The sequence below is a fragment of the Acartia tonsa genome, chromosome 8, assembly GCF_053477335.1.
Source record: "Acartia tonsa isolate MP-2025a chromosome 8, ASM5347733v1, whole genome shotgun sequence".
NCBI classification, from domain to species: domain Eukaryota; kingdom Metazoa; phylum Arthropoda; class Copepoda; order Calanoida; family Acartiidae; genus Acartia; species Acartia tonsa.
Genome location: NC_137267.1, coordinates 50,548,868 through 50,568,920, shown reverse-complemented (window position 1 = coordinate 50,568,920; position 20,053 = coordinate 50,548,868). Strand labels below are relative to the sequence as shown.

The following is a 20,053-nucleotide window of genomic DNA, read 5'->3' as shown; positions in this document are numbered from 1 at the left end:
AAACACAAGTTTTGATTTTACAAAGCCAAAGTTTTTTAGCCAACGAATGAGAGAACGTGTTTACAAAGAAAAAAATTACAGTAAAAAGTTTAATCTTACCTGCTCTATCATCGAAGACCATAACAGAATTGTCGGCATATTTAGGATTTGGTCCTCCAGATACTATTGCAAACAGGTTTGTACGGTATAACAGTTCAGCTGTGCTCACACTTCCAATCTAAAACAATATAAACAGGTTTGTACGGTAAAACAGTTCAGCTGTGCTTACACTCCAATTCTAGAACAATATAAACAGGTTTGTACGGTACAACAGTTCAGCTGTGCTCACACTCCAAATCTAGAACAATATAAACAGGTTTGTACGGTACAACAGTTCAGCTGTGCTCAGACTCCAAATCTAGAACAATATAAACAGGTTTGTACGGTACAACAGTTCAGCTGTGCTTACACTCCAAATCTAGAACAATATAAACAGGTGTGTTTGGTACAACAGTTCGGCTGTGCTCACACTCCAAATCTAGAACAATATAAACAGGTTTGTACGGTACAACAGTTCAGCTGTGCTCACACTCCAAATCTAGAACAATATAAACAGGTTTCTATGGTACAACAGTTCAGCTGTGCTCACACTCCAAATCTAGAACAATATAAACAGGTTTGTATGGTACAATAGTTCAGCTGTGCTCACACTCTAAATCTAGAACAATATAAACAGGTTTGTACGGTACAACAGTTCAGCTGTGCTCACACTCCAACTCTAGAACAATATAAACAGGTTTGTACGGTACAACAGTTCAGCTGTGCTCAGACTCCAAATCTAGAACAATATAAACAGGTTTGTATGGTACAATAGTTCAGCTGTGCTTACACTCCAAATCTAGAACAATATAAACAGGTTTGTATGGTACAATAGTTTAGCTGTGCTCACACTCCAAATCTAGAACAATATAAACAGGTTTGTATGGTACAATAGTTCAGCTGTGCTCACACTCTAAATCTAGAACAATATAAACAGGTTTGTATGGTACAACAGTTCAGCTGTGGTCACACTCCAAATCTAGAACAATATAAACAGGTTTGTATGGTACAATAGTTCAGCTATGCTCACACTCCAAATCTAGAACAATATAAACAGGTTTGTACGGTACAACAGTTCAGCTGTGCTCACACTCCAAATCTAGAACAATATAAACAGGTTTGTATGGTACAATAGTTCAGTTGTGCTCACACTCCCAATCTAAAACAATATAAACAGGTTTGTATGGTACAACAGTTCAGCTGTGCTTACACTCCAAATCTAGAACAATATAAACAGGTTTCTACGGTACAACAGTTTAGCTGTGCTCACACTCCCAATCTAAAACAATATAAACAGGTTTGTATGGTACAACAGTTCAGCTGTGCTCACACTCCAAATCTAGAACAATATAAACAGGTTTGTACGGTACAACAGTTCAGCTGTGCTCACACTCCAAATCTAGAACAATATAAACAGGTTTGTACGGTACAACAGTTCAGCTGTGCTCACACTCCCAATCTAAACAATATAAACAGGTTTGTATGTAACAACAGTTCAGCTGTGCTCACACTCCAAATCTAGAACAATAAAAACAGGTTTGTACGGTACAACAGTTCAGTTGTGCTTAGACTTCCAATCTAAAAAAAATTATTAAATACACACTATAACTTAAAGTAGTGAGAATTTTAATTGAGACTTAAGATTTCAATAAATGCCGAACCAATTGGTTTCTCCTTTTTAGGGAATTTTACATGATTAGGATTTTTTTCAAATTAAATATATATAAATTTTTACTTTTTCAACTTTCCTTTAATACACACAGTTCAATTGTACCAGACAATAGAGTGCTTTCCCTAAAAGTGCATATCGAGCGAACAACCCCCCCCCCCCCACTTTTTCTTTAAATTGATAAAATACAGGTAGATATTTATCTGTTATACATAAAACCTGCTAGGGTACAATACCTGCGGGGTACCCACAACCCAATAAAACCCAACCTTATCTGACAAAAAAAAACCATATCCTTTATTTTCAAATTATTTCAAACATAAAGGGGGGGTGGGGGGTAACCATGCTCCACAAGTCACTTTGAGAGAAAGCACCAGAAAAATTGTGTAAGTACAATAGTATAGAAGTGTGCATTAATAATAAATGTTTTTTCTAAAGACAAATGCTTTGCAGTAGTCAAGCTGACATTTATTCAATCCGACATATTTGTTCCGTATGTCTTTAATATCAGGATGGAAGGGACTTTAAACTGGTACCCAAAGTTTTATAACCAAGTTACCTTGCTCATTGGCTTAGTAACTTTGGGTACTTTTATTAGATATTGTTGGTTCCAAACTATAGTGTCCACACTTTTCAACTAATAATATAAATCTACAAGTGGTGATTTTGTTCCTCATGACTGGTGATGTACATCAATTTATCGTCCATTGTTCCATCCCTTCAGATCCCTGCTTTCATGTGCACTAAGCTACAGTGAAAAAAATAAAATAAATGCGTAGGGGTAGTTCTGAAAATTTAGGCCGCTGTGGCTACAAATTGTTAACTTATTGGCGGCTAGATTTTAGCTGCCAATTATCCACAACCAGACGGGCTTCTGGGCCCACTATAAAAGATGGGCTACCTAATATAGAAAATTGCCAAATAGTTTTAGACAAGTCACAAACTGGATTATACATTTCTCATTTGAGTCGTTAAAACCATTAAATTTCATTATAAATCATTTGGTAGCTGGAACATTCGGGGGGGGGTTATGAATTAATTAAACCATTAATGGGATAAACTTGTACAGCTTCCTACTTTTCCCCTTATTCCTGGTACAAATAAAGCCTCATATAATATTCTATAATCTCAGCTTAAATAGACAGACACTCACATTTTATATAAGGAAGGTCAAGAAAATAGATGTATATTATGTCAAGTAAACAATTTTAGTAAATTTAGGTTGCTAACATGTTCATCATTTATTGGCCAGTTGTTTATCCATTAGGAGGGATGGGAATACGTTAAAGAGGTGGAGTGGGGGAATCGTTATTTTAGCCAGCTGCAAGTTCACTTTATTAGAGAACATTATAACATCCAAGCATATTCCACATATATTGTCACGAAGTTTTCATGTCAAGTAAAATAAATAAATTGTGATTTTTAATTGAATTTTAAAACAATTTTATTATACCTATGCATTGTACTCTGTTAAAAATGTATTACATAATATAATAAGGTTAATTTTTATAGAAAAAAATCCTTGGAATTAATTGTATTGTTTTAGTGGAGTAAAATTATTGAAAAAAATAACCAAGTAGAATTTTTATGAAAGCATTTTCTTATATTATATCCACGCACATCATTTTAATTTAACTAAACTTTATTGTTATTGCTGCACTGTTTACGTATAAAATCATCCTGAGAGGAAGGTTTTTTTTACACTAGACCCAAAAGTTTTATAATAACATTATCAACTTTGGGGACTTTTAGCGAATTGTGATTGGTTGGTTCATTTAGTTGAGTGCCCAAACGTTTCAACCACTAATTGCAAACTATAGAAGGGAAAACTTTGTTTATCATCCTTTGGGATTACTTATCGGCCATTGTCTTATCCCTGGCATTGTCCTTATGGTGCATTATTTGCCAAGTGTACCACTTTTCTGCACTACCTCTCCGATTTTGTTTATACTCCATATTTTGGTCCGTTGGGTGATTCAAGGATGCTGGATGGCCAAAAAAAGTTTCAGAGTCCCTGGATGTCTAGATATTACACTAGATATCCAAAATACACTTTTTGTTGGACACCCTGTTAAATTGGAGTTTTGGCCAAAAGAGCATTATGTGCGCTTTTTATATGAATAAACGATCATTTTGGTGTATAAAATGTTTAGGTTGGATGTAAGATTGATGAAAAAATTGATTTTTAAAATTGTGAAAAAATGGGTGTTTTTTAAATTTTTGTTACCTACCTTCATAGATAGCTAGATATCTAGACATCCAGGGACTCTGAAACTTTATTTTGGCCATCCAGCATCCTTGAATCACCCAACGGACCAAAATATAGAGTATAAACAAACTCGGAGAGGTGGTGCAGAAAAGTGGTACATTTGGCAAATAATGCACCTTATGTATATTCTTATGCTTTTTCTATCTGTATGCTTGATAAATAATTACAATTACATTAATTACTACTGAATGTTTATTGACATGAACATGGATATGAATCATAAAATGTTTGCGTTACAAAAAGAGGGGTAGGTTTCTGGTAGAATCGGTAAAGGTGTGTGTTTTAAGGCTTAAAAATAGTAGTAGAACGATAATATTCACTAAATATGTGTATTTTTTATTGAAAAGAACTATAGACAATTTTTTTAAAAGTTACCATAAATTTTTATCGTTCTACTACTGTTTTTTACTTATAACACATAACCTTTACGGATTTTACGGCAGAAACCTACCCCTCTCTTTAATACTTAATTAGGTGTTTTTAAGAATTCACCTCCCAAAACATAAAGGTGAAGACGGGATAGGACAACGGCCGATAAATTAATGCGCATCTCCAATCATAATACACAAAATTGCCACTTTTGTAGATTTCAATTAGTGGTTGAATTGATTGGACACTTAACTTAAAGGACCAAAACAAAATTAAAGAACGAAGTGACCAAATAATGAGATCAATATTAGCAATCTAAATAAACGACAAATTTTCCCCTGTCATTATATCCACGTACATCCTATATACATTTGAATATCATTCCATGTTTGTTGGAACGTTTTCCAACACGTTATCTTTGATAACTTTTAAAAAAGTTATCCGCAATCTCTCCTCGTTTTTCTAATCAGACCTTTAAAAGTTTATGGCAATGTCACATACTAAGTATTACAATGGCGCCGCCTATCGACATTATATAAACATTTTTGCCTATTTCAATGGGAGGGTGGTGGTATCCTCCCCCAAAATTGTTATAAAACTTGCCAGGACCATTGAGAAGCTACATTGAAAAGGAGATCCATATCGGTTCTGCAGTTAGTGAGATCCTTTGGTACACACAGACACACACACACACAGAATATGTATAGTTTTTAAAGGCAAAGCTTTTCTAAAATTTGGGTCTGTCCGTAAGTAACGGTTTGCTCTTATCAATAATTGGAGCATTTTAGAATTGTCGTTTTGATTTAAATTTTTTTATGATTATTCCTGTAATAGTTTTGGACGATTTATATAAAGCGTAGAAACTCTATAATCGTAAGTACTATTTTTTTGTCTATAAATTTTGATTACTAGTAAAACAATTGAGTTCTACTTTTTATTTGATCTTCAAATAGGTTCATGAATGGTTTTGTGCTATCTAACTTAGATTAAGTATAGGAATGGTTTTAGACCATTTTTTCGCTTTCCATGCCTATCCGTGTACGTGCATAGCTCTCATATGCTAATGGCCGAGCTGCTAGTATCATATAAGTTCTTTAAGATCTCGCTAACGATGTAATTTTAAGTATCCTTATACTAAAGTAACAGGATGTCTATCTGTTTGTCTGAACCGAAGTATCTCGCTAACCGATGAACCGATCGGGTTCTCCTTAACAGGGCAGCTTCTCGGGTCCCGGGAAGGTTTATAATTATTATGGGGGAGGGTACCACCAACCTCCAAGAGAAATCGCCCCTAACAAAAAATTACACCTCCCCTCTAGCCGCTAGTAAAATACAAAGAGCCCAGTAAAAAGGAAAAAAATATAAATTTAGTTACTTAATCTTCTTGTATTCAATTATACTGAAGGTAAACTTGTCTACTTTTATGTAACAACAAGGATGACATCGCCCATAAAAGCCAGGGAAGGAGATAACTTTGGACTGGTTATTAACATGGTACCCAAAGTTTTATATTCACGTTTTCTTATTGGTTGACTTCAAAACTTTGAGTACTTAATTAATTGGTTCATTAAGTTGAGTGTTAAAATGTTTCAACCAATAGTTTCAATGTTCAGAATCCTTCAAAATAATATTTTTTTAAAATTATTCGATATCATTGTTTGATTCGTACGTACGTACGGAAGAACCGATCATATTATTAGGGAAGCTTTGCTTTTCAAAAGAGCAATGGGAATTCTTTACAAAATATTTCCTTATATCACAACCATTGGTTCTATCAATATATACTCTACAACTTACTTTATTCGTTCGTATATACATTTGTAATGTACAGAGGCTAAAAGGTTATATCCTATTATATAAAGTAGTAAGGGTTGATTGGTAACCAACCAATCAAAATTCAACAAAAGTTCCCAAAGTTGTTAAGCCAAAGAATAAGAATGTAATTATAAAATTTTGGAGACCAGTGTAATAAAGAGCTCAATGCCCCCTCCCTCCTTGAAAAAGTTCTATCAACCTTAGATGATTCTTGCAGCTTTGACCTTAGCTACTAGAGCCGTTTTAGAGGTCTTGAGAAAACAAACCTAATTACTTTAAAATACTATTCTTGGATTTAAAAAAAAATAAAAATAATAAACTTAATTCTTTTTTTTATCAAAAGTACGCATCCAATTTGTACTAATATAAGGGGGGGGGGGGTTTAATGCAACCATCTCGTAATCAATGTATAAATGGGACTTAAAATTCGAATTTTGATCTGAAATTGTGCATGAGTAATCCTTAGTAGGTCTATTTTCCCTAAATTGAAAAAAAAGTTGAAAAAGTAACGGCTAACGGCTCAGCCGTTTAGCCGTTTTTTGGCTATTTTTAGGGCAATTCTTCATAAATTACGTAGAAATCAACTTTTTGAAACATATTTTTGCTTTAAATCATGTGAAATGATACAAAAAAATATTTTTTAGATTTCTAGTACCAGCAATTTCCGGCTAGAACCGTTTGAAAACGTTTTGGATCGGAAAAGAGCATTATGTGGAGAGAGGTTTCGTGATGGATTTCGCTTGAAAATACCCAACAAATGTCTAAACGGATGAGCCGCCAGCCGTTAGCCGCTACTTTTCCAACTTTTTGTTCGATTTAGGGAAAATAGACCTACCAAGGATTACTCATGCAAAATTTCAGATCCAAATTCGAATTCTAAGTGCCATTTATACATTGATTACGAGATGGTTGCATTAACCCCCCCCCCCCTTAATGGCAATCAAAATAAAAATATAAGGAAATTCATCTATGACAATGTTTTTATTGATTAGGTTTAGTCTAAGTTAGAGAAAAACTAACTATGAGATTTACAGAGAATGAGTAAAGTTATAATATAAGAAAGACAAATAAACGTACAGGAATCGGTCCAGACGTTTCAAGATATAAAAGAACATAACAACACGTATGCTTACAACTTTATCGTATTAAAAAGCTTATTTTATAGGAGAATCATCTCAGTTAGTAGGATATTGAGCTTTTTAAATTACACACAGTCAGACATCATGCTGTAACTTTTATTTTAAAATTACCTCTGATTCTTTGTAGTGTGATTGCTCTCTTATCGGGTCAACATTGTAGATTCTCAAGCCAGACTGAAATTAAAGATAATAAAAAGTGTTTTTTTTTAAACAAGGATGACAACATCCATAAAAGCGAAGCACTGAAACGGTAGGACAAACGGACATTAACACTTATATAGTGTCAGAACTAAATAATCAGAATATAAATGTACAAGATTCGAAGCAAAATTGTAAGTAAATTTGTTGAAAAAATGTTTATGGACATACTTACATTTTTAGGACTTGATTATAGAGTTGCTTCGCTTATAACATTATACTTTGTTGTCCCAGGAATCAACATACCAAAAATCAGATCAATCGGATGATTAGATCACATGTTTAAAATGTACGTACGGACATTCTTGTAATGATTTTAGAGTTGCTACGCTTTCTAAATCGTACTTAACTATTAAAGGAATCACCCGGAGCCGTTATTTTTAGAGTGGCTATTTCTTATACCTTGATTAAACTTAATGTTTAAATTTTATTTAATTTTAAACCTTCAAAAGTCAATAATAGTTTTTCTACATTTTAGGTAGGAGCCGGAGCCGCAACAAAATGTAAAAAAAACTATGTAAAATAATTATTTACATATCAAATCAAACCATTTCTTGTCTATTTACTTTTTCTTGATGGGAAAACAACCCCCTCCAAAAAAAAGTCTTTTTAATCAATTTATTGAGAATTGTGTGTGGGATATCTTCAGGGAGAAAGGAGACATTGCTGTTTATTACACTAGTCCCCAAATTAATAATAACGCTTTCTTATTCGTTGGGGACTTTTCATGAATTTTGATTGGTTGGTTCATTAATTGAAGTGTACAAACGTTTCAACCACAGAAAGGGTAATTTTGTGTATCATCATTGGTAATGTACAATGTACATCAATTTATCGGTTATTGTCTTATCCCTTTAGATCCGTTGATATCTTATTAATGTTTTATTTGTGTTATATCATTCACACGTCATTGCCAGCGCAGCTACTCTATAATTACATTGATAACTTTGTTCAATAGTTATTTAAACCGATTAAAGGGTTATTAATAGTTATATATCGCATCGCTTAACGCGGATATTAAAATAAAAATATATAAGATTAAATCAAGTTTTGTTAGCCCCTGGGTACCGAAGACCCTGCATAACAAAACTGGTATTAATTTTATGATTTTTATTTCAATATTCTTGGAAAATTGTATGGATTTTTCAGTATGGCTGAGAACCGGTTTTGATTCATCGGATATTAATCTATTTCGAAGCCATACTGGATAAAATATTAAGTATTATTTGCTTCAAAATCTTTGCTACTCCATAACTATGGTATATCGTTTGTCGGACCGTATGATTACCACGGAACAAATTCTAAATAATGAAAGAGAACGAGGTACCTACATTGTTTGTTAATTACTTTAGGTCAGATTAGGTTACATTATATTGGGTAATAAGTAACCCTGCAGAATCTGGGCACCGCAGGTAGAGACCCCGCAGAGGTTTTAACACAGCAAAAAATACTACCTCCCATTAATTTCTATTATTTCAAAAATATGAGGAGGGGTATTTTGTGAGAAAACCCACATCAATTTGATTATATGTAGATTATTTCATTTTGCACAGTTTTAGTTTAAGTCGCGCTGCTCCTAGCACTATGGTCCCTGTATCAGTAAAAGTATTTGGACATATCTACATTAGATATTAATTATCTATACTGTTGTATAACTTTATTTTTTATGTGCTTATGCGTGCATGTATTAACAAGGATGGCAACATCCATAAAAGCGAAGCACTGAAACAGTAGGACAAACGGACATTAACACTTATATAGTGTCAGGTTCTGAATAATCAGAATATAAATGTATAATAGTCGAAGCAAAGTTGTAAGTAAATTTGTTGAAAACTGCTTTATACAGGATTATGTTTATGGACATACTTACATTTTTAGGACTTGATTATAGAGTTGCTTCACTAATAACATTATACTTTGTTGTCCCAGGAATCAATATACCAAAAATCAGATCAATCGGATGATTACATCACATAAAAATTTGTTGTTAAAAAAGTAAAAAAATCAACATGTTAAAATGGACGTACGGACATTTTGGTAACGATTATAGAGTTGCTACGCTTTCTAAATCGTACCTAATTACTAAAGGAATCACCAAGCAAAATTTGAAATAGATAGGACAATTCTAACATGCCTAAATTAACGAAAAAAGCTTTCCGTTACGGACGGACGGACCGACCCTAATTATAGAAAATCTTCGCTTTTAATAAGGAAGATAAATATAATAGGTAAAACTTTCTAGTTCTATCTACATAATGTAAATTATATAATTTCTAAAAATACATAATGTATAAAAAAATATGTTAAGTTTACATAAGTGGGGAATACTTTGAGCTGATCCCGTAAAACATTAGATTTATTATTACTTGGATCTTACACCAGATCATCATGTACTCTAATTAAGTAAAACTTGTAGCAGGCTAAAATAACAACCACAACAGTACCATAATCCTCTTACCCTATCCACTATCCTCTTACTTGATAAACCAATATTGCAACCTAAATTGACGGCAAGCAAAAAATCAACACATTTTAAAATTAACACAAAGCTCTTAATTTTTATTTTTATTATCAAACTTTCGTTGTTAAAAAATGGATGGAAATATAATCCTAAGCATTAAATTGACGTATTTAAAACCGGAAAAAAATTAATTTTTTTGCAATAAGAATCGATATATTACAACTACGATGTACATATTACCAGATCTTAATGTACTTTAATAAAGGTATACTAGCAGCTGGCTATCCCCCATCCACTCCCTTTAACCCCTCAATGGATGAACGAACTAACCAACAAATGGGGTTAATGTTAGCAACCTAGAGTGACGACAAATCTTTCCTGTCAATATATTCCTTAATAAGTCCTAATTAATATATATTTGAATTTAGCACAGCCTTTGATTACCGAAAATAATCATATAGATTAATAAGTAGAACAACAATAACAAATTTACAATATAAAGAATTTTTAGGTATTTTTCTATTCTTTGAAAAGGACAGTTTGTACTTATTTTACCAAGAACTAGGAATTATTTTCTTTTTTTTAGGATAAAAAACTAAAAACGTGCTTGATTATATTAAAAGGAAATAGTACGCATGATAGTAATTTACATAAAAATAACTAAAAATTAATGAGCTACTCTGTAAGTATGATAGGATAATATTACAGATTCTTTAAAAGAATAAAAGCGAAGCACTGAAACAGTAGGACAAACGGACATTACTTATATAGTGTCAGAACTGAATAATCAGAATATAAATGTATAAGAGTCGAAGCAAAGTTGTAAGTAAATTTGTTGAAAAACTGCTTTATACAGAATTATGTTTATGGACATACTCACATTTTTAGGACTTGATTATAGAGTTGCTTCGCTAATAACATTATACTTTGTTGTCCCAGGAATCAATATACCAAAAATCAGATCAATCGGATGATTAGAACACATAAAAATTTGTTGTTAAAAAAGTAAAAAAATCAACATGTTTAAAATGGACGTACGGACATTTTGGTAATAATTATAGAGTTGCTACGCTTTCTAAATCGTACCTAATTACTAAAGGAATCACCATGCAAAATTTGAAATCAATAGGACAATTCTAACATGCCTAAATTAACGAAAAAAGCTATCCGTTACGGACGGACGGACCGACCCTAATTATAGAAAAGCTTCGCTTTTAAAAATGCTAATATCAATATTTTCATCTTGTTATTACAAGGGAAACGTCAATGCACTATGATTTAAATAGCAACTCCAACTACGACAAACAAAATTACCCCTTCTGTAGATTGCAACTTAAATGTGGAAAAGTTTAAACACTGAGATTTGACAACAGAATTAGTTTTGAATATTATGATAATGGTTATATTATTACTTGGATGATACATTAGATTATTATGTTCTCTAATAAAGTGAAACTCGCAACGGGCTACAATAACACATCCCCACCCAACCCCTTTACCCTCCCCGATATGCGAAATGACCAATAAATCTCTTTCATATTAGCAACCTATTTGTATGACAATTTTCTCCTATAATAATATCCACATATATTCTAAATCCATTGACATTGAGTATTTCTTAAAAAATGATCTGATTTAAAATATGCCAAATTCTATTCTTATGTTGTTGTTGTTGTAGCCCTGATTCTCTGGAGTTAGGATTCAGATGCACACAGAGACTGGAAGTCAGAAACCTTTGGCCAATCTTAGATTGTTAAGCTTCGCGCAAAGCTGATTGTATTCTATGTTACATTACAAGCTGACCCGCAATTCTCGTGGAAGCTACTCAACTATTACATCACCTAGGCCTAGAGTTTTGGCAGGTGTTCCATATTAAGCCATCCTAATTAATGGCACTCTCATACGAGGAGCATGGACGAGGGAAAGCATGGTTGAAGCTGCTTAATTGGTAGAATCCTAACTTCCTACAAATCTCCCTCCTTACAACCTTAGGGCATCTCAGGGAAGGTTGCGTGATTATAATCTAACAAATTGTGACAGATATTTATTTTAAACCTATGAATACATACATACTTGTGAACAGCTACAAATTATAAGATTGTACTAGGCTCATATTTAGTAGAGCTATATTCTATACAAAATATTAATCTAATAAAATAAGGTGAAAATAACCAAAATGGGACACGTACACATAAAACTATTTATTTGATTATTCAAAATACAAAAATGGTATTATAACGAGGTTTAAACAAAAACAAGATTAACCAAAGATCCAAAGATAACTAAACAAGGATGACAACATCCATAAAAGCGAAGCACTGAAACGGTAGGACAAACAGACATTAACACTTGTATAGTGTTAGAACTTAATTATCATAATATAAATTGATAAGAGTTAAAGCAAAATTGTAAGTAAATTTGTTGAAAAACTGCTTGATACAGGATAATTTTTATTGACATACTTACATTTTAAGGACTTGATTATAGAGTTGCTTCGCTTATAATATACCAAAACTCAGATCAAACGGATGTTGTTAAAAAAGTAGAAATATCAACATGTTTAAAATGGACGTACGGACATTCTGCTTTCTAAATCGTACCTAACTACTACAGGAATTATAGAAAAGCTTCGCTTTTAAAAATCATTGATGAACAAACGGACAGAGTTAGCTGTACAGCAGATGCATTATTTCTATTTTCAGTCAAATGCTTTGTCAAAATCAAAAGTAAACTTAATTACAGCCATAAATATCAGGGATCTTAAGGGATAAGACAATAGCTGATAAATTGTTGTAAATTCCAAATGATGATATACCAAATTACCCCTTCTGTTGATTACAATTGGTGGTTGACACGTGTGTACACTCAACTAAATGAAGCAAACCATCAAAATTCCATAAAAGTTCCAAAAGTTGTTGAGCCAACAAATAGAAAACGTTATTATAAAACTTTGGGGACTAGTTTAATAAACATCCAAATGTCTCCTTCCTTCCAGCATAAATGAAGTTAATGAAGGATGATATGCCAATTGTTAGATATATATAATCATACAAAAAAAATTCTGAGTTAGTAAATCATTTATCTAATTCCATTAAAACACAAAGTGCGCCGCCCCCCGCCTCCCCCCCCCCCATTCTATTAAAAAAAATACAATAAAATCCTAACACACTCTCTGTTTTAGTTATTATTAACTCTGACTTTCCAGCTGTTCAAAAGCAGTCTACAAACAAGAAAGAAATGGTCACTTTTAAAAACTTAATATGACTAACGTTGTGCTACACTGGTAACTTAAGTTTTAACCACGTTATCTTATTTGCTGGCTGAAAAACGTTGGAACGTTTATCTAAATGTATTTAGTTCAATCGTAGATTCAGCTAATAATTTTAATTTATAGAAAGGATGATTTGGGAATAGTCCCTTTCGAGGCAACGCCCCTTAAGGGGCGATTCGTCGTATTTTTAAAATGGCTTTTTATAGGTTATTTTAGGTTAGGTTAGGTTATATTGGGTTAGGTGATTGACCCACAGGGTTAGGCAATTAGCCCCGCAGGGTTGGAAATAGGAGAAAACATATTGTGAAAAATACGAAGAATCGCCCCTTAAGATGCGTTGCCACGAAAGTTACTATACTCGATAATTTTGTTTATCATCATTTGGGATGTACATCAACTTATCCTTCATTGTCTTATCCCTTAAGATCACTGAAATTTTGTTACTTGTTATCGCTAAAACGTTTCTAATCTCTGGTGTTTGATTGGGTACATAATTACATGGTGCACTAAAAACTAGGGGGAAAACTGGCCACAAATTCCCCATGTACTTTAAAAACAAGGATCACTTAGTCCATTTTGGTAGTAGAGTAAAACATCCCATAAAAAAAAAACAGAAAGAAAGCATAATCAAAAAGAGAGAAAATAAAAAGAAACCTGATAGTTATTTATCACATCGTATTATAGAGTAGACAGCTTTCCGCGGATATTAAAATGAAAAATCATTACCTACTAGTATTAATCTATGATTATTTTTAATATTCGTGGAAAATTGTCTGTAATACGATAATACACTTGATTTTACAGTAGGGCTGAAAACCAGCTCTAATTCAGCGGATATTAATCGGTTTCAAAGCCATACTGGAATAGTTATTTCTCGTATCGTATTATAAATGGCTTGCCGCGGATATAGAATGTACAATTATAAGATTAAAACTAGTTTTTTTAGCCCCGTGGTGCCGAAGGCACCGGCTAAAAAAACTAGTTTAAATCTTGTGATTGTACATTTCTATATTCGTAGAAAACTGGATATAATACGATGCTAGACATAGTTTTTTCGTATGGATGAAAACCGGTTCCTATCCACCGGATTCGAATGAATACGAGAAAAATAATTAAAAATTTTCAGAGCTTATTTAAGATAAAAATTAAAATATTATACGATTATAGATAATTGTCACAATTAAATCAAAATTAAAGGTTTCTACTGAACCAATATTTGAATGATGTTTATCTGGAAAGAATTCTTGTAGATAAACAGACGAATCAAATTATAAAGTAAAGTTGTTACTGGGCCGATAGTTGTATAATGTTTATATGCTGACAAATCTAATCAACAACGATGAAAAGAAAACATTTATTCACAAAAAATTTGATTAGAAATGTATTTATGTAAATATATATCGATTATTAATCAAGGACGATTTTGTCTGAAAGTTTGTATATAAAGGATCTGACAGCTTTTAATTTTTAGAATTAAAAACTTCAATTATGATACACTAGCGGCTTCGCCCCTGGCCTCTAGGGGCTTTGCCCCAAGAGGTAATTATAAAAATGTAGTACATGTGGTGCAGCACCAAATAGTTTGTATCATCTGCAAAATCAAAAAAAATTATGAAGGATTTTTTTTTGTGGGGGTTGGGGGTGTCCAACCCCCCAAGAAAATAGCCTAAAACTAAGAGTAGAATCCAATCGGTTCAGTGGTTACCGAGATCTTAAGGGACGGACGGACGGACAGACAGACAGACGGACGAACAGACAGACATCATTCTACTTTGTATTATAGATAATGATGGGAGTGTCGACAAGAGGTTTCAGTCTTCTATCTTTTATAGGAACCGAGAAAAATCCCGTTTCTTCAAAAAGGTTATAGACGGAGAGAGGGTCGGACAGACGGACATTTTGGATTATATTATTTAGTAAAAGAATCCACATTACCCCTTAATGTTGCATGCTTCACTAGTAAAAAGGTCCCCAATATTTCATAAACTTTATACTCTCACTAGCGGCTTCGCCCCTAGCCTCTAGGAGCTTTGCCCCAAGAAGTGATAATAAAAAATTAAGGCGAAATTCGTAAAAGGGCCACGGAAATCTTCAGCAAAACATAAAAAAAGGACCAAGGAAATCTTCAACTAAAAAAGGACCAAGGAAATCTTCAAAAAAAAAATAAAATAAAAAATGAAAAAGGGCCAAGGAAATCTTCAAAAAAAATAAGAAAAAAAGGACCAAGGAAATCTAAAAGAAAGGGAGGGGGGATTTTTTTTGTTTTTGGGGGGGTTGGGGGTGTCCCACCCTCCAAGAAAATAGCCTAAAACCACCACAGGACCAGTAGGTATATTCCCTGAAAAGTAGAATCCGATCGGTTCAGTGGTTACCGGGATCTTAAGTGACGGACAGACAGACGGACAGACAAACAGCCAGACGAACGGACAGAAATCATTCTACTTTGTATTATAAATATATTGGCTTCAAATCTTAATGGAAGTTTATCAGATCTTAAACAAACTAAAAGTGTATAAACTTTTCCACCGATGATCTTCATATTCTGAAGAAGTGATTTTGTTTATAGTGATTGGGGCTGTACATCAATTTATGGCCTATTGACCAGGGAAGTAGGGGACATTAAGCTATTTATTACACTAGTCCCCAAATTTTATAAAAAAAACGTTTTTTTTTTATTTATTGGCTTAACTACTTTGGGGACTTTAATTGAATTTTCATTGGTTGGTTCAATGGGGCAATGGTTGAGTGTTCAACCACTAATTGTAATCTTCAGTAAGAATATTTTGCGCGTATTTTATTCGGGTTTGTAGTTTGTACATCAATTTATCGGCCATTGTCTTATCCCCTTAAATCCCAGCCCATTGACATAAGATACCTGAGCTGGATTTTTGAATCATTTTAGTGGTGAGCCAGATCGGGGTGAGCCAACTTTCCACCAATGAGAGCACAGCATTTTATGAAATGCCGCACTGTGATTGGCTGAAATTCGGCTCACTCCGATCTGGCTCACCACTAAAATGATTTAAAGATCCAGCTCTGAAAAGTTTGATTTATATTGTTTGTTGCATCTCTTTTTATTTGTTTTCAAAGAAAAACAATTGCAATTCAATTTTATTTTATTTTTCAAAGGATAAACAAAAGTACACAGTTTGATAAAACCAAGAATTTTTTCTACATACTGTTAATAGTTATTTCTCGCATCGTATTATAAACGGCTTTCCGCGGATATAGAATGTACAATTATGAGATTAAAACCAGTTTTTTTAGCCCCGAGGTGCCAAAGGCACTGGCTAAAAAAACTGGTTTTAATCTTATGATTGTACATTAAGATATATAAGTTTTCCGGAATTTTAAAGTTAGGGGGAGATTTGAAATCTGCGTCAAATTTTAAGGATTTTTTATAAAATTAGTTTTTTCTATAATTCTTTATCTAAGAGCGGAAATGCATTTAAAGTTAATTAATTTTGACCAATAGGATAGGTGGATTTTAAACTACCTGCGCTCTAATTGGTTGAATGATGTACGACATCCAATCAGAGCGCAGATTTTTTAAATCCACCAATCACAGATGCCAAAATTAATTAACTTAAAATGCATTTCCGCTTTTAGATAAAGAATTATAGAAAAAACGAATTTTATAAAAAATCCTTAAAATTTGATGCAGATTTCAAATCTCCCCCTAACTTTAAAATTCCGGAAAACTTATATATCTTATTGTACATTTTTATATTCGTAGAAAGCCGGATATAATACGATGCTAGACATAGTTTTTTCGTATGGTTGAGAACCGGTTCCTATCCACCGGATTCGAATGAATACGAGAATAGTTATTTCTCGTATCGTATTATAAACGGCTTTCCGCGGATATAGAATGTACAATTATGAGATTAAAACCAGCTTTTTTAGCCCCGAGGTGCCGAAGGCACTGGCTAAAAAAACTGGTTTTAATCTTATGATTGTACATTTTTATATTCGTAGAAAGCTAGATATAATACGATGCTAGACATAGTTTTTTCGTATAGATGAGAACCGGTTCCTATCCACCGGATTCGAATGAATACGAGAAAAATAATTACCTATGCGTCTAGCGATGAGGTAGTAGAATATAAATTAGTGTAACATAATTATAATAAACATAAATCACCCTGGCCCTATAAGATATTTATTATCTATAATAAAAAGTAGCTTGATGCCTATCTGTCCGTCCGTCCGTCCGTCCGTCTGAAGCTTAAGATCTCGGTAATCACTGAACCGATCGAATTCTACTCTTCAGGGTATATACCTTCTGGTCCTGTGGTGGTTTTAGGCTATTTTCTTGGGGGTTGGGACACCCCCACCACCTCCCAGAAAAAAAATCTCCCTCATTTTTTTTTTTTTGATTTTGATGATGTGTATGATGAAGATCTTTTTTTTTATTTTGATGATGTGTATGATGAAGATAAAGATCCTCACTTTTTTTTTTTTTGATAATGCATATGATGAAGATGAAGATCCACCACATGTTCTACATTTTTTTAAATTACCTCTTGGGGCAAAGCCCCTAGAGGCTATGGGCGAAGCCGCTAGTTAATGAAAAAGTAGAAAACTTTTGATATATGACCCAATAAAGTTTCAACATAACCAATCCTTATAAGATTTTAAGCCATCGATGGCAGAACAAGGTAATAAGCTTTTAGGTTTAATATATATTATTAATATTCCAATTTACTCTCCTCCCTGGTGATTATGAATATCCACGGATCTAAAGGGATAAGATAATTGCCGATAAATTGATAGTTAGTCCCAATGATGATTCACAAAAAATATCCTCTTCTGTAGGTTACAATTAATGGTTTAGGACCCTCAACTTAATGAACCAATCAATCAAAATGCAAGAAAAGTTTAGCAAACGAATAAGAAAACGTTATTATTAAACTTTGGGGACAAGTGTAATAAACAGCTTAATGTCACCTCCACCCCTGGTGGATATCACATTCTTTTCATGTTATATTTTGTGTGGATATTTCTTTAAAATTTTTGTTATTTGTAATCACTAGAGACAATATTTTTCTCCAATTTTCCCCCATTTACTACAGGGTGTTTCAAGAGAAATGTCTTTTTTTAAAATATATAATATATAAAAACCATTCCTGTGCTATGTATAGTATAGGAGCTAAGAGCTAAAATGTTCCAATTACTTAAAACTTTTCAACCTTTTTCTCACATTTTTCAACGTAGCTTCTAAACTACAAATAGCACAAAAACGGGTCTTATATTTTTAGTAGCGAAGCTACTCTATAATTTGAAATGACCATCTGTCCGTATGTCCGTCTGTCTTAGTTTGGGGGAAACGTGATTTTCTCGGTTCCTATAAAAGATATAAGGCTGAAATTTTTTGACAACATTCCCTTTATTATGGAGCACAATTAACTATAAAACATCAATGGCGGTCGGACCGCTTTTTAGCAGGTTTAAGGCTATTTTTGTTTTTTTTCACATTTTTCTCCATATCTTTGGTGTTTAAGGTCCAATTTCCAAAAATTTTTCAGTTTCTGACATCAAAATAAAATTTCCTGTCATTTCAAGAAAACAACTATGACGGTGAGACTGCCTTTAAGCAGGTTTTAGGCTATTTTTGTATTTTTCACATTTTTCTCCATATCTTTGGTGTTTATGGTCCAATTTCCAAAAATTTTTCAGTTTTAGATATCAAAATAAAATTTCCTGTCATTTCAAGAAAACAACTATGACGGTCAGACTGCCTTTAAGCAGGTTTTAGGCTATTTTTGTATTTTTCACATTTTTATCCATACCTTTGGTGTTTATGGTCCGATTTCCAAAATTTTTTCAGCTATAGATTTCCTAAAATTTCCTGTCATTTCAAGAAAACAACTATGACGGTCAGACTGCCTTTTTGCAGGTTTTTGGCTATTTTTACATTTTTCACATTTTTCCTCATATCTTTGGTGTTTATGGTCCGATTTAAAAATCTTTTTTGGTTGAAAATATCAAAATTAAATTTCCTGTTGTTTTGAGCATCCAGTATGTAATTTACTTTGACCGCCAGTCTGTTAGTCATAGTACTGATATATAAGTATTTAAAAAGCAAAAACAAATGTTGAAAAAGTTTTGTGATTTTTCCCCATTATACATGTTTTTGACAACTAATCTTTAAATTCTTATTTAATTGTTTGTGCTTCGCTACTTATGGATGTTGTCATCCTTGTTAAAAGTTAGAGCTTATGACAATTCCAACGGTATGCGCAACATTTTTCTACTATTAACACAAGCCACGCAATTTGAATTTTAAAAATGTGTGTATTTTTTGCACACCCTTTAAATCCATAAATCTTTGAAAAAAAGGCCTTGGGAAAAACCGGTTTTAAGGGCATAATTAATTGAAAAAATCATTTTCAAATATTTGAAACATAAATGTCCTACAATAGGTTTTCCAAATATATAAAGCATTTTACATAATTGTTTTATTTTCTATGCATAATTAAGTTTTTAAAAAGACATTTCTCTTGAAACACCCAGTAGATATGACGGCAGACGCCCAACAAAAGTTATCTTAAAAAGTACTAGTGGAAATTTTTTTTAAATGATAAGACGATAAAGGTAAATTATAGAGTAGCTTCGCTACTAAAAACAATAATATAGTATGAAATCTAATTTGTCCAATTCGGAAAGAAATAACAGAAAGCATAACCCGCATGCATAGGTCGCGGTATTAGTAGTTGAGGGCATATTTGAGCCAAACTCTCCAGGAAATATTCTTGATTATAGCATAGCTAAAGTCTGAATT

General features: G+C 32.9%; 1 protein-coding gene across 4 annotated transcripts in view; it reads right to left on the bottom strand.

The window, feature by feature from the left end:
- LOC145327227 (WD repeat domain phosphoinositide-interacting protein 4-like) overlaps positions 1–20,053 on the bottom strand; it is a 131,505-nt gene that overhangs the window by 101,366 nt on the left and 10,086 nt on the right. For all 4 annotated transcript variants that reach the window (XM_080170812.1, XM_080170811.1, XM_080170810.1 and 1 more), the window contains exons 2-3: positions 7,451–7,513; positions 100–217 (exon numbers count right to left, since the gene is read on the bottom strand). In XM_080170812.1, the coding sequence (XP_080026938.1) occupies positions 100–217; positions 7,451–7,513 (181 nt within the window). The remainder of the gene's footprint in view (positions 1–99; positions 218–7,450; positions 7,514–20,053) is intronic.